At 29.5% G+C, this 14529-nt stretch overlaps 1 protein-coding gene across 3 annotated transcripts in view; it reads right to left on the reverse strand.

The window, feature by feature from the left end:
• Positions 1 to 1340: 1340 nt before the first annotated feature.
• The window catches only part of Wdr81 (WD repeat domain 81), a 107870-nt gene continuing 94681 nt past the window's right edge, over positions 1341 to 14529 (reverse strand). For 2 of the 3 annotated variants that reach the window (XM_016052860.4, XM_071187794.2), the window contains 7 exons: positions 13836 to 13960; positions 10524 to 10747; positions 10314 to 10444; positions 6912 to 7113; positions 4203 to 4302; positions 3568 to 3668; positions 1341 to 1622 (listed from right to left, as the gene is read on the reverse strand). In XM_016052860.4, coding sequence (XP_015908346.3) covers positions 1494 to 1622; positions 3568 to 3668; positions 4203 to 4302; positions 6912 to 7113; positions 10314 to 10444; positions 10524 to 10747; positions 13836 to 13960 — 1012 coding nt within the window. In that variant the 3' untranslated portion in view covers positions 1341 to 1493. Of the gene's footprint in view, positions 1623 to 3567; positions 3669 to 4202; positions 4303 to 6911; positions 7114 to 10313; positions 10445 to 10523; positions 10748 to 13815; positions 13961 to 14529 lie in introns of those variants that run through there. The other variant, XM_043048186.3, reaches the window with a different exon arrangement.

Genomic DNA, 14529 nt, shown 5'->3' on the forward strand with positions numbered 1-14529 from the left:
ATTAAGGGATAAAAATTTTACCGGCTCTCCTGATCAAACTTTTAAGGCCATATTTTTCAGATTATGGCTATCCTTCATATTTTTAGGGTACGAAATCAAAATATGTAGAAAAATGTTTATTCTCTTAGATGTTTATTCAGAGAAAAAACGTTTCTGTGTCTGATTTTGTAACTTAAAATATCGTCTACACAAGTTGATTAGCATATTTGAGGTCACCCCTTTTAATCATTAGAATTGACTTCTGGCACATGAAAATCCCATCATTAGTTATTCAAAAGTTATCCAGGGTGTACTATTTTTTATTTTGCACACTGTATATCTTATATATAAGAATGATACGTGAAATGCAACCTCATTGAGGCACTGGACACATATTTTAATAAGTTGTAAATAATTTCCTCTCATTTGCATTCTACTACTTACAAAAATGATTTTAAAATGTTTGTTTTTTGGTAACACCTACATATCAACAGAAAATGTTTTGTTCCAATTCGCAGTTTATAAAGACAAAATATTCAAAAAAGGAGTGGCTTTCTGCGATCTGGAAAACAGTTGTACTAATTTACTAGTTGTATTAGTTTAAATTGAATTTTTAATTCTTTTATTTGTGGGCTTCTACAACTGTAATAGCAGAATATACGAATTTATTTATGAAGATTTATAAACTTGAAACATGGTAATTAATAGGAAACAACACACTTTCCTTCTTAGAAATATTATCGATTTAATCTTTCCCCCCTTTGATAAAAATTAAGATCTGCATTCTTTAAGCAATAACTTAGTGCAGTAAAATTTGGTGAGTTCAATAATAAGAACTGTAATCATGACTGTAAAACAAATGGATAAAGATAATGATTGTTCTGATTTCATAATAACAATAGAAGTGTTAAGAAAATAGAAACAACCCAAGTCGATAATAATTTGGAATTTTAAAAGCTATGGGTGCATATTTGATGACAACAAAGTTTACTATATGTTAGAATAATGTTTTAGTTGATTTTAAGGAGATAAATTAGATGGTACAAAGACTGTGCCCCAGAAAACAATCCGTTGTTTTTTTTAAAAAAAAAATTTAGTATGAAGTTTCACCTACCACATTATAAAAGAGTTTCGTAGACATATTCAGTAAATTTTTGGAACATTTAGAGGTCAGTGTAGCAATTTAAAAAAAATATCCAAAAAAAACTTAGAAAGTGGTACAAAGGCACATCGTTTTGTGGTATCTATTGAAGAATTTCTGTTATTTTTGACCAAAACCTAAGAACACAAAAAATATTTTTTTTAATCTTAGAAATAATTCAAAAAAGAAAAAGTTAAATGATTGAATCCATACAAAAAAATACTTATAAAAATATTTTTCTTTTTTATTTTATTTATAAATATAATGACTGTCATAAAAATAAAGATTTTCTGTTAAATGACACTAAATACAAAATAGGTTTATTTCAAATAAATAGTAGTAAAAATTTAAATTAGATAAAACTTATTTATTGCTAACATAACAGAACCACATTTCCATTGTCAGTTCCAAGAAGAAGAAGTCTATTTAGAGGTAATAGCGCCATGGTTGTCAAAATACCTTTGAAAGTATCAGAACGTAATCTGCTACTGCTGTATACAGCCTGAAATGAAATTACACCATTTAAACAGTGTTAGTTTTTATGCATAATTAATTAAGCTTCACAGAATTTTAATTTATATTAAAGAAGTAAAGAGGAAAATACAAAAAAGGTTTCTCTTGGGAGGGCATAGTGAACATCAAGACATGATAATTTTTTAGAACATTTTCAATTTTATATTGATAACAGTGTTTGAATTCCATTCATATACACATAACACATTCAAATGCCTACTGGATATGCAAAACACCTTAGCGATATCAAAACATGATATTATATGTTAGCAAGAAATTTTGTTTTTAAAAAGTAGTTTGTGCTGTTTTATTGAAGTAGAGTCAACATTAAATCTATGTGAAAATAACATGATTTTGACACATTAATATTTAATTTAAACCCCTTTTTAAGCAAATCTACTTGATCTAGTAAACTCTAGATTTTTATGGTTTCTGGAAATTAAAAGTTTTTCGGTTCATAAAAATATACTTTTCTTGCCAAAAGAACCACTTCATGTATATCAATAGAAAAACATCTGTGGGAGCAAGTTCCATATAAACATATACTTGATAGAAAAGTTTTTGACACTGAATGCAATAAAAAGTATAATTATTTAGAAATATTATTGAAAAAAATATACTGTGAAACTTTAATAACTTATGATGTTATTGGTAATCATGAATACATCAAGTTATTGAAAATTTGACTAACCAAAAACTGAATAAATTTTGCTATTTTTAATATGAAAACAGATAAAATAACCCTTGCAATTGTCATAATATTTTTTTACTATTAAAATTGACAAAACAGAACTTGGAGAAATAACAGCAATATTCAGAAGCAATATTTTTCTCATACCCTTTATCTTTTCTTCAATGAGTTTGGATGTATCAGGAACATTTACTCCATTAAGAACTTTTTTTTTCTTATCACGTTGTTGTAATTTAAGTCAAGTTTGAAGTTACCTATTGTTAAATCTCCCTCTCTATACATAAGACCCCAACAAAAAACTGTAAAACTAAGGAAGAAATTATAAACCCTCCAGATAAGTAAGACTTGGTTTGAATAATATCACATGGTCAAATGTTTCTTTAAGAAATCTCTTATTTTAATCTGATATTTATTTTCTTCTGAAAGAAAAGGATTAGAGTGAACATCAACTTTTTCAACTAACCATACTGAAAGAGAAATTGCACACTGCAAGTGATTAGATACAAATCAAACAATAACCTGTGGCAGGTATGTGACAACATAAAAATAAAATAAAATTTAAATAAATTTACTTTTTTAAGTTATTGGCTTCTTTCTGTCTTTGTACAGGGCTGTGTATAAGTTTAGACTAATAAAAAGTTTATTAAGGTGCGATTTTTTTTAAACAAAGAAACACTGTCTTATTGCTATCTTTTGATGTTTCAGAACACAAATTTCTGAAAATTATTAAAAGTATCAATTTATTGAACTTCCAAGTAATAGAAAAAATATTAATGTTAAAGACAGTATTTTCATCAAGGTCTTTGAAATAACAGTAAAAGTACAACTATCCAGTATTCAATGAACTGGGTAGCCAGAATAATGGGTTTCAAAACAAAAATATATCTTGCAAAAAAATTATTTTGTACAAAAAAATGATTAGAATTGACAACTGCTATAAGAATACCAAGATAACACCAAAATTAAAAAAAATACCCCCTTCAATTTTGCTCAAATATAAACTAACAGCACTTAAAAAAAGAGTGCTCCCGTCCCTCATCATAAAATCAAGACTGCAGAAGCTCAACATGCAAAATTGCCCAAGCGCACAGCAGTATCAGAATCAGGTTATAATAGAAAGAGAAATTTTTGCTACCTTTCTAAGAGGAGAGGGTAACAAATGGAAGAAAAAGAGCAGGTATTCTACATATTTGATATCTTTTTAAAGAACTATATTCTTAAGCATTTGTAACACAATACTTACTGCTTTATCTGTCGAAGAATGAAGTCCGATTCTATTGCCTGAAGTTCCTGATATTACCTCATTTCCATAAAAGCAAATACAAGTTACAGGTTCCATAGGACCTTTAACAAAGAAGAAAATATGTTTTTTCTTTAGAAAATATGTTTTTTTCTTAGAAAAAACATATTTTCTGGAAAAAGTTATTGGTTGCAAAATTTGGATTCATATTCAGTACCTCCAAAGACAAAAATGTACAAAATATAAAGAATCCTGTCAATTTTTTCCAGGTAATGTCTATTTTTGAGCTCTATTACTTAGACCATAACTACTTTTCATGCATTTTTCAAAAATATTTTTTTAAATAGTAGTCTTTTTATAAAATTAGTCAAATTTTTTTTTGCAAACACTTGTTTTTTAGCATTTTTTTTTTGTAAGCAATAGCAACTATAGTCAATTCCAGTTGGTTTTAGTAGCAAATAGTGGCATTTTAGCTGCCAGTGGAAACCCTGAGAGGCAAAAATATAAATAAATAAATATACCATTTTTTAATCCTCATTCTATAATATTAGAATAGTGATTTTGAAAATAGTGTTTTTTGACCCACTTTACCAGAGGAATTCAGAAAACATCATAGACTAATGTAGAATGAAACATACCTTTTAAATGACACTTTGCTTGAGCATCTTCAAATTTCCATACTGTTAGAGACTGATCAAGAGAAGAGGTGAGAAAACTAGTATTATTAAAAGCTTTCAACTAAAAAATAAAAGAAAAATATATAAACAAATATTAAGTAATTTACAACCAGGAAAAAACACAAACTTTTTTAATGATTCAGACATGAATGTTTTTGTTGATTCTTTAGACAATGTTAAGAATGATTTCTACCATGTGAATAACACTTATTTTGATTCATATTTGAATGAATGGTGAAATTTAGGCCTGGTTCTTATGTATGTATATATATTTGGTGCCTCTGTGAGGCAACTGATGAGTGATGGAGAGACTGTCTATGACTTGCTGATGCGACAGGATCTTCTTGACTTGGTCTAGGGCTCTAGACCAAGGGGATAAGCAACAACAACATATATATATATATGTGTGTGGGAGTTAGTGCAGCATAAGATGAAATAACGACGATAATTTAATATTTAAACATAACATTTAATACAAAGAAAAGGAAATACATTTAAATTTAGAAGTGACATGGTTGGTGAGAGCTGCCTTCTCGCAGTATCTCCAAAATGCATGTAAATAAGAAATTAAATTGTTCTATCGAAGAAAGTTAATAGTTAATTATAAATTCGGGACTTCCCCATCGGGACTGACTGGTGCCTCTCAAAGACGAAGAGGATGATGAAATATTTCTGAATTATTACATGATGGTTGATGACGCAATGTTCGCAGTTATTACACTATGGCACTGAATCTCCACAATATTTGGTCATCCTGCAGTAAAATGTCCTCATTTTCGATCGGAACAGCTTCTTGACACAGTTACCTTAATTGAAGAGACTCCCAGTGTCCAATGGTAATCCATTATTTCGTTGATTCAGACCAGATGATTAATCTCGCTTCCCTTTTCGGTGAGTCCAAGGATTTCACTGATTCCTGCACTTCTCCGCTCCTGATCACCTTTACGGTACATCCAAAAATTTCACTGATTGCTGCACTTCTCCACTCCTGATCACTTCTGCCCTTCTGATTTGCACAGGATATTGCAATGATTTCGGAGATTTGTCCAGGATCAATTCTGTCCTTCACGACAGATTTAATTATTGCTGATTTGAAAATGTTCATAGGTCTCTGCGGGCGCTTTTCTCCACTTGCTGATTTTTTGCTGCTCTTCTTGGAAAAGTTGACTGCCCTTCTCGGCAGATTCAAGACGGAATTTAACTCAGGAACAACATTTGAGCGAATGTTAATTTGATAAACCGCTCCTCCACGAGCGTAGAATTTCAGTGATTCCCCTACACGGGATTTGAAACAGGAACAAAATCTATAGCTCCTACAATACGAGAGTAGAATTTCACTTTTTTTCCTTCACAATTCGGTGAATATCCCCTTCTCGGGATTTCAAAAGTTATTTGGCTGAAAAATCCCCTGCTCGGGATTTCAAAGTTGTTTGGCTAAAATCTTCTTCGCGGGATTTCAAAGTTCAGAAATTTTTTAGATCGACATTCAAATTTCGGACGCAAGCCCCCATTATTTGTGGGAGTTAGTGCAGCATAAGATGAAATAAGACGACGATAATTTAACATTTAAACGTAACATTTAATACAAAGAAAAGGAAATACGTTTAAATTTAGAAGTGACATGGTTGGTGAGAGCTGCCTTCTCGCAGTATCTCCAAATTGCATGTGAGTAAAAAATTAAATTGTTCTATTGAGGAGAGTTAATAGTTAATTATAAATTCGGGACTTCTCCATCGAGACTGGCTGGCGCCTCTCAATGATGAAATATTTCTGAAGTATTACATGATGGTTGATGACGCAATGTTCGCAATTATTACACTATGGCACTGAATCTCCATATATATATATATTTATCTTTGGGCTGTGACTTCACTGGAGATCACTATCTAACAAACAATTTGTTGATCTCAGTTGGAGATAAGATTCAAAATTGTTACAGAATTCCAATCAGAAATTGGGCTCTGTATTCTATTTACTGAGTTGTCAATATCTATTTTTACAGACATGACTATAAGACACATTCATTTTTTATTTTGCATCTAGAATAATATATCATTGAAAACTATTATTATAATCACTTAAGAGAGTGGTAGCAAAAACCTTTAAGCACGGCAGCGAGCACTATAGATGATCACAGCATCAGCAGATAATTTTCTATCTCAGATTTGGTCAAAAGGGAGGAAAAATGGCAACAAAAAAAAAAAATTTACTAAGACATAGTTAAAGAGCACAGGAAAAAAAAGATTTTTATATCCTCCTTACTGTGCGACATGAAACAACTTTTTTTTCAGAAATCTAATACAAAAAATTAATTGACTAAGACTTTAAATTTGACATTGTTGGTTTTGTATCAAACCAGAAAATTTTACAATTTGAAAATTGTCTGCAGCTGGAGAGGATTGATTATAAAAAATATCAAAGTGTCATTCTCTTTAACTGGAATTCAATAAAAAAAGTTGGAAAGAAATTTTTTTATTAAGCTCAGAGATTTTTTTCACTTGGTTTTAGGTTGCTTATGGATTTGTTATTAAAAGTATAAATTAGTCAAATCTTTTAAAATTATGAAGATTTTTCCAAGTCACTTAAATGTACAGTAAAATTGAGTATAAACAGGGATTTATTTAAATTTTTTGTCATTGATAGAACAAAATAAGCAGAATAAAAAGTTACTTGTAACACTTCGCCTTCGTGTCCAAGCCACGTTCCGAATACAAGTCCAGTTCTTACATCAAGAACAGAAAGCATCCCAGTTGAATGTCCAACAGCTAACCAATTTCCATTAGGGCTAACTGATAAAGATCGAATTAAACCAGTTGTTCCAACATTAACTTTAAACTCATGCATATATCGGCATGTTCGTGCATCCAAAAACCTGCAATAGAATAATATTTCATTTTTAAGATAATAATTGTATGCTAAATATTTACTGAGAAACATTATTAAATAGCAAAATGATAGATAGAGTATTATTACAAAATGACAGAATATTAATATTTATTATCAAATGATAGAGTATTCTAAGCCTGGATACAGGGTGTTTTGTAATACCTGCTGATAAAATATTGGTGGTTTTCAGAAAAAACTTAGATAGGTCATATTTTCAAATTAATTCTATGTTTTTTAATAGTTATTGCCCAAATTTCACTTAAATTAGTTCAGTATAAGATTTTTAATTATTATTTAATGATCTGGTGATTCATTTGACAAGTTCGCCAAATCATTAAATTACTATAAAACAGATATTTCTGCATCTATTTATATGCAATTTTTCATAATAATTATTAGAAAATATAAAATTAAGATAATTTTAATGTATAAAAATACTTGTTCAAAGGCACACGTAAAAACAGTTCATAATAGGGAAGTGGTCCTAGAGCTATACAATAACATTTCGGTCATGGATTACTATACAATTCTAAATCCTTATTATGTGCCCTGCATTCACTACTCTTTTCATCAGTCAACTTAGTAATACATACACATAAAATTAAATTCTTTTAAATGCTAAAATTCCCTCAAAACTAAAGATTACCAAACTGATTCTTTTCAAAAAAATAAATAATTCCTTCTCATCAAAACCGGATTTGAGGAAAAAAATATAAAGATGGGGAAAAGTGAGGGTTTTATCACATTACGTAACAAAAAAGTTTATATTAAAATAAATCAACTCTAATGTTCTTGAATGAAAGTAAAAAATAAAAAATCGATAAATATTTTATTGAGAAACATAAATGCAAATTAAATAGTTTAATTAAAGAAATTGTATGGGGTCTAAAAGGATCTAAAATAATACAAATACATTATACAGGGTATCTGCTAGATTTTAGATTTTCAAATCCATGACTTTTCATGGCTAATTCTAAGAATTTTTCATGACTTAACTATTTTCTCCAACAAAAACACAACAATAAATTTTAAAAACCATTATAATGACATTAATTGAAATTATAGGTATAACCAAAACTTTTATACTCTGCATCTTCATATTTATAGATTTCAAATTTAAAAAAGAGTAAAGGAAGAGTTGAAGCAAAAAAATAGCTGAAAAAAATACAAAAGCAAATAATTTTTTTCTCTTCCTTTTTACTGCAGAATTATATTTTAAAGATATTTTTCTTGTTCATTGGAAAGGAAAGAAATACTCCCGATTTTTATATTCTCCTTTCTAAATAAAAATTCACCAATGACTGGCGTTAATTGATAAAATAGAAAAATAAATAATAATAAAAATTCTGAAATCACAGAAGTTTAAAAGGGAATTCGCTCTAGAAATGATGTTTTTTTCTTTCATTTTTTGAAAGAACACCATAATTTTTAAAGAACATGATAAAAACATTTTATATTTTAATAAAATATGACTGTGAGTGGGGATTTTGTTATAAATTCAGATATTCTGAACACCATGAAATTGAGGAGTGGGGTGAATTCCATTTTAAAAATTAGATTTTTCAGTGACCTAAATCCATGAATCATTTTCCAAAAAAAATAATTAAAATCATGACATTTAATAACAAATTTTGTTCAATACCAAAATTCATGACTTTCCATGATTTTTCATGACTTTCCAGGTGTGCAGATACCCTGATTATAGCTCTAAATAAGATTCAGCATTCAGTTCAGCATATTTAAAGCTTTAGGAGATTTATGTTTAGCGAATTAAAAGAGATTTTCTTCTTCAGGAGCGCAGCAGCCCTTTGCAGGCCTTGGCTGCCTCAACAGCACGCCTTCTCCAGCTCCCTCTGTCCATGGCAATTCCCCACTAGTTCTTAAGTTTTAGGACTTTGAGGTCGTTTTCAGTGTCGTTGAGCCATCGAGTAGGTGGTCTACCTCTAGAGCGGGACCCATGAGGGTTCTTGAAGGTGGCAATTTTTACAGGGCTATCTTCAGAGCCTCTCCAGATATGGCCGAGCCATCTTAGTCGGTTGCTTCGGATTATCTGCATAATTTGAGGATGCTTATAGAGCCCATAAAGTTCAAAGTTGTACCGTGTTCGCCAACATCCCCCCTCTGGTATGGCACCAAAGATAGTTCTAAGTATCTTTCTTTCAAACGTTTCTATCGGGCGTTGGACGTCAAGGTTTAAAGTCCAGGTTTCGTTTCCTTATAGCAAGACAGGCAGAATGAGTGTCTTATATAATTTTAGTTTTGTTTTTCGGCTAATGAAATTCGATCTTAGTTGACTTTTTTGTCCAAAAAAACATTTGTTGGCCATATTGATTCTATTGTCAATTTCAGATTTCAGTTTGTTTTGGTCATTGATAATTGTACCAAGATACTTAAATTCTTTAACCTTTTCAAAGGAATGTCCGTTTATCTGCAAAGATTCACTGTAGTTTACAGTTGAGCTTGAAAACTCCATGAACTTGGTCTTGTCTTCGTTAATGGAAAGGCCCATATTTATAGCAGAGATTTTATGAGTGTTAAATCTTAGAACGGTCATTTAAGCACCTTTTCAAGCTACAAAAAATAAAAAACAAAGTTCAAAAACAGTAAACGGTTTAAAAAAACCCATGTTCGAATTTCGCGTTATAATATTGTATTAAAAATATTGATATTTTTAAAAAAATGTGGAAATTACTAGTAGCAATTGAAAGAAAAAAATGATTGAAAATAACTTAGATTGAACATGAAATCGGCAGAAATAAAGCACATCAAAAGTGATAATTAAAATGCCTGGATTGAAAATTGCAAATCGCTTTAATACTAGATTAAAAATGTAAAAATCACTGTTCAGAAATTTGTAGCGAAAACCACCAAAAAAGCGACCAAAAGACTCTATTGATTTAGATTTGGCATCACGTCAAAAACTTACATGCGCAATTTGAAATTTTCAACATTTTTTAATACTGTATTATTTCTGGAATGAGCATCCCTCTGCTAAGCAGGTGCTGCAGGGATGTTATTTATGCTACTGATGTAAGAATAAGTTACCATGCAATAGCACTTCTTTTGAAAAATAACCAGTTAAAAAGTTGAGTGTTCACTATAAGAATCAATATGCACAACAAATTATAAAGTATATCAGTCAACAAAACTTTTTCAAAAATAACATAAAATGAAAGGTTTGTTTACCTGACAGTTGAATTAGTCGTGGCTGCTAAAAATGACATACTGGGAGATGGCATTGCAGCAAGAACAGTAACAGGACTTCCTTTAGTCGGTTCCAGCTGCTTGATGCAGGAGCCCAAAAATGGATCCCAAATCTAATGTAAACCGAATGAAAAATATTAATAATATACTTTCATTTTTAAACCATGCGAATAAAAGGAAATTTGAACTCACATGAACTGTGCCATCACAAGAACCAACTAAACGAAGAGAATCCAAAAAGGAAAGGGCAAAAACTGATTTTCGATGATGAGTGTATGTCCATTGAGAAGGAGATTGTGCCGAACCATCTCCCCAACTTCTCAAAGACCATAACTTGACAGTTTTATCTTTGCTACATGTAATGAAGGAATTTTCATTATCTAATATCTCAATACCTCTGACAGTTCCAGTATGACCTGTTAATACATTATATTATATATGAATACATCGACACACTCTCTGCAGACACATTAAAAAATTAGTATAGCATAAGGAGAGTGGTTGAATGTGAAACTTTTAAAATTCGTCATCTCATCTCTAATGAAAGAATTTCCTTTTTAGTAGTTCTGCTTGAATCAAGATAAATTTCTCAAGATATCTGTTCATGGTTGATTCAGCAAGAAAAAAAAAGACAACTGAATAACTAAAAATCAGGGCTATCAGTTGCAGAGTCATCAGGTATAAATACTTTCCTAAATATTAAATATATTTTTTTTTAATTTCAAAACTATATTGACACCAGTTAGTAACAACAAAAATATGTTTGCAACATTTTATAGTTTATTTTAACACTACTTAACTAACAAAACACACATTAACATTGTGAAGCTAGGCTGTCAATGTTTATATGATAACAGAGGCAGAGTGGCAATAGAAAATGGATGATTGGCTTGTGGACCAGTCATAGCTATTAGGGATGTACCTGGTAACTGGCAATTACCAGGAAACCAGTGCACTTAGTTGGATTTTTATTAACTGGATCCTGTAAAAAAATTCATTACCAGGTACCCTGTGTTTAGTCCAAGACCCAATACTCATTACCTGAATCCAGCCAATTTTAATGGATATCATGGATATCGTTTATGTTGAACACAACCATATTTAGATTTAGATTATCTTAAAACTATTCATAAAATAGTCATAGTTTTGGAAATACTTGCATTCTATCAGTTTCTTTTTAATCAAATTGAAATAACTAGTTTAGGCACAACATATTTTACTATCAGGCAGAATTTAAATTCAGGGAAACTAATAAAGTGGACACTTTTGGGATAGAGAAATATGATTGCTAAACAGAAGAGTCCACTTAGGAGAATGACTTGCAAATGCGAAAATCTAACACTGAAAACTATTTTAAATTAACAATATAGTTAAATAAACACAAAATTAGAAGTAGGAACTATATTGCTATTTATTTAAAGTTGATGAAATTATAATTAATAAAATTCAGAGATTGCTGCAGAAAAGTATGACATATTTGTATTACTTTCATATACTATGCATGCTTTCAGCACATGAGTAAATGCATACAACTGAACTCGCTAATAACTAATTTAACGAAGAAATCAAAAATATTTGGTTGGTATAATATTAAGTCGAAAGGAGCATAGCTCGCTTTTAATGAGCAAACAATGATTATAGTAAGCAATATTTTTAAATTTCAGAAAATTTCTACATACTTCCACCTTTCTAGCTCAGCTAATCCTTTCTGAAAAAATTCGTTCTAAAGACACGAATATTTAGTGAAGAGTCCTAAATTCAATGAACACACGCTTTTTGAAAGCAAAGGTGTAAATAACGATGTTTTTCTTGTCATGAGTCTTAACCGAAGAACAATAACACAATAAAGAGACAATATGATAGTACAAAGTAAATTAACTAACTTCTTTTGTACTGTGCACATATGAAAAAATAAATAAGGTACCATATTTATTATTTAGTAAATATGTATAAGTTTTATGATTTTTTACCTAAACCTGCTTTTTACATGGACTCTGTTATAACAAGCAAATATTGCGGTTACTTCTTACTGGTTTTAAGCAAGTTAGAATGTAATATGTTTTTATTATTTAGTTTTGTAGTGAAAGCAATTTATAGAAGTATAATGGATAGCAATTGAAAATAAAACAAATATTTTCTTACAAATGTCACATTATTCTAATGCTATAACTAATCGAGACATTATTGAAGAATCCATGAAAATAAAAGCATATGCTAACAAAAATTATGAGTAAATTTTGGAAAGTAGTTTTTAGTTTTTTTTAAACCATTTTATTTTTACATAACTCAATAAAAACTCATTTGGAAACAATTTATTACATTTTCAGATAAGTTGATATACATGTATATTGAAAAGAAGCATGTACAAATATAACTTTAAACTAACTTTTCAGTGTCATAAATATTGCAAAAGCACGTTTCCTTACACGTGAAGTCAATAAATTCAATTTTCGAACAGTCTGGTTAAAGCATTCTTACCATTGGGTTAACCTTGGGGGGGGGGCCCTTCATGTAATGCAGATACACAGCAGTTTCAAGAAAAAAGTTTTTAAAGAAAGCAAATTTGCTCCTTGTTTGCTGCTGCATCTAGAAGTTACTTTATCGTTTGGGTATCAAAATTACTGGGATACAGATATTGAGTCATAACATTAAGGACAGCAGCAAATCCACTATATGAATCCTTTGTTTAACATTGGTTATATAAGATATTATTTCATTTATTTATACTTTAAATTAAAAGTCATTGTAAAATTCTTTTAGAAACTTTTTTTAAAAAATATAAAAATAAAAACACATTTTTATTTATAAAGGCTTTAGAACTATATCTTGTAAAATATTTGTTATAGGCAAAATTTTTATATTGTTTTGATTAAATGTTATAATACTCAACTGGGAATTAAATCAAAATTTTACTAGGTACCTGGAACCCATCAGGTAACAAATAATACTTTTGCCGGTTACCTGGTACATCTCTAATAATTCTCACTAAAATATTCTAGTCAATATTATGAAGAAAAATTAAACAGACAAAGTTTTATTTTAAATGATTCATAAAAATCTCTTACAGGCGTTATCTACTTTATCTGTAGTTAGATTTTGGTACTCTTTTTATTGGTTAGTTTTTCTTGCATTAACGTCATGTTATAACTTTTTTAATTCCACAATATTCATACATTTCACTCTATTCCGCATCTCTGAAATAATAATGGTAATTCTTTTTACTGCAAAAAGGGCTAACTTTTTTTTAAACTAAATAGTTGTGATTTGGTATTATACACCAGCAAAACGATAACCCTACTAAGTTTGAATTTTTAGAATTATCATTAATTTTTTAAAGAAAAAACTTCCTCTACTTTTTTCTGAAAGCTCTGATCAAAATATTTTAAAAAGTACTAACAATTTAAATCTCCTCCATCTACGGCATAATATTTTAGTTTAGAAAGCAAAAGTGTAATGGGTGAAAAGACAATTGAACAAGAGTTACATTAAGAAGAATATATTAACCGATGAATGTCTGAAGTTTAATTTGCTTGAAGTCAAAATGTTGATCTTTATCACTTCGTCCTGTTTCATGCTCCCAGTATGCAAGCCAATTTCCTTTTAAATGGCGTTGACTGTCATCCATTTTTCTAAAGAAACAAATATAGGAATCAAAACATAATTTTTGAATTCTTTTTTTTTTTTGTTTAATATTATAAATTCTCACATTTTGTACAAATTATTTTATCAAATTAAAGAATATTCTTTACAAAGCAATATATTACGTATTATCTGACATTCTCTCCTCAAAATAAACCAATACCATATATTCTTACTTACAAAAAGTAGCAATTTTTATCATTTATAACTGGAATCATTAATAAAAATGCATTTAATAGCATTCTTCAAATGTACAGTGAATATATGAACTATATATACTAATGCATATAAACTGAATCTAACTTTTGTTTTTCAAATACTGATTGTTTTTCAGCTTGTCCAAAAAAATAATTAGTGGAAGGAGTTAAAATCCTATTATTATTGTCTTTTAGAAAATATTATGGGGAGGAGATTTGATTCATTTCCATTTCTAACACTCATTTCTAACACCCATTTCTAAAATTTATTTTCATTTCTAACATTTCTATCCATTTTTAGACAGAAAAATGTCTCAGGAAAAGGCTATTCAAATTCATTTTAAATAACCATATAAGAGACC

The sequence above is a fragment of the Parasteatoda tepidariorum genome, chromosome 11, assembly GCF_982258835.1.
Source record: "Parasteatoda tepidariorum strain Cologne lab strain chromosome 11, Ptep-v5.0, whole genome shotgun sequence".
Lineage (NCBI taxonomy): Eukaryota > Metazoa > Arthropoda > Arachnida > Araneae > Theridiidae > Parasteatoda > Parasteatoda tepidariorum.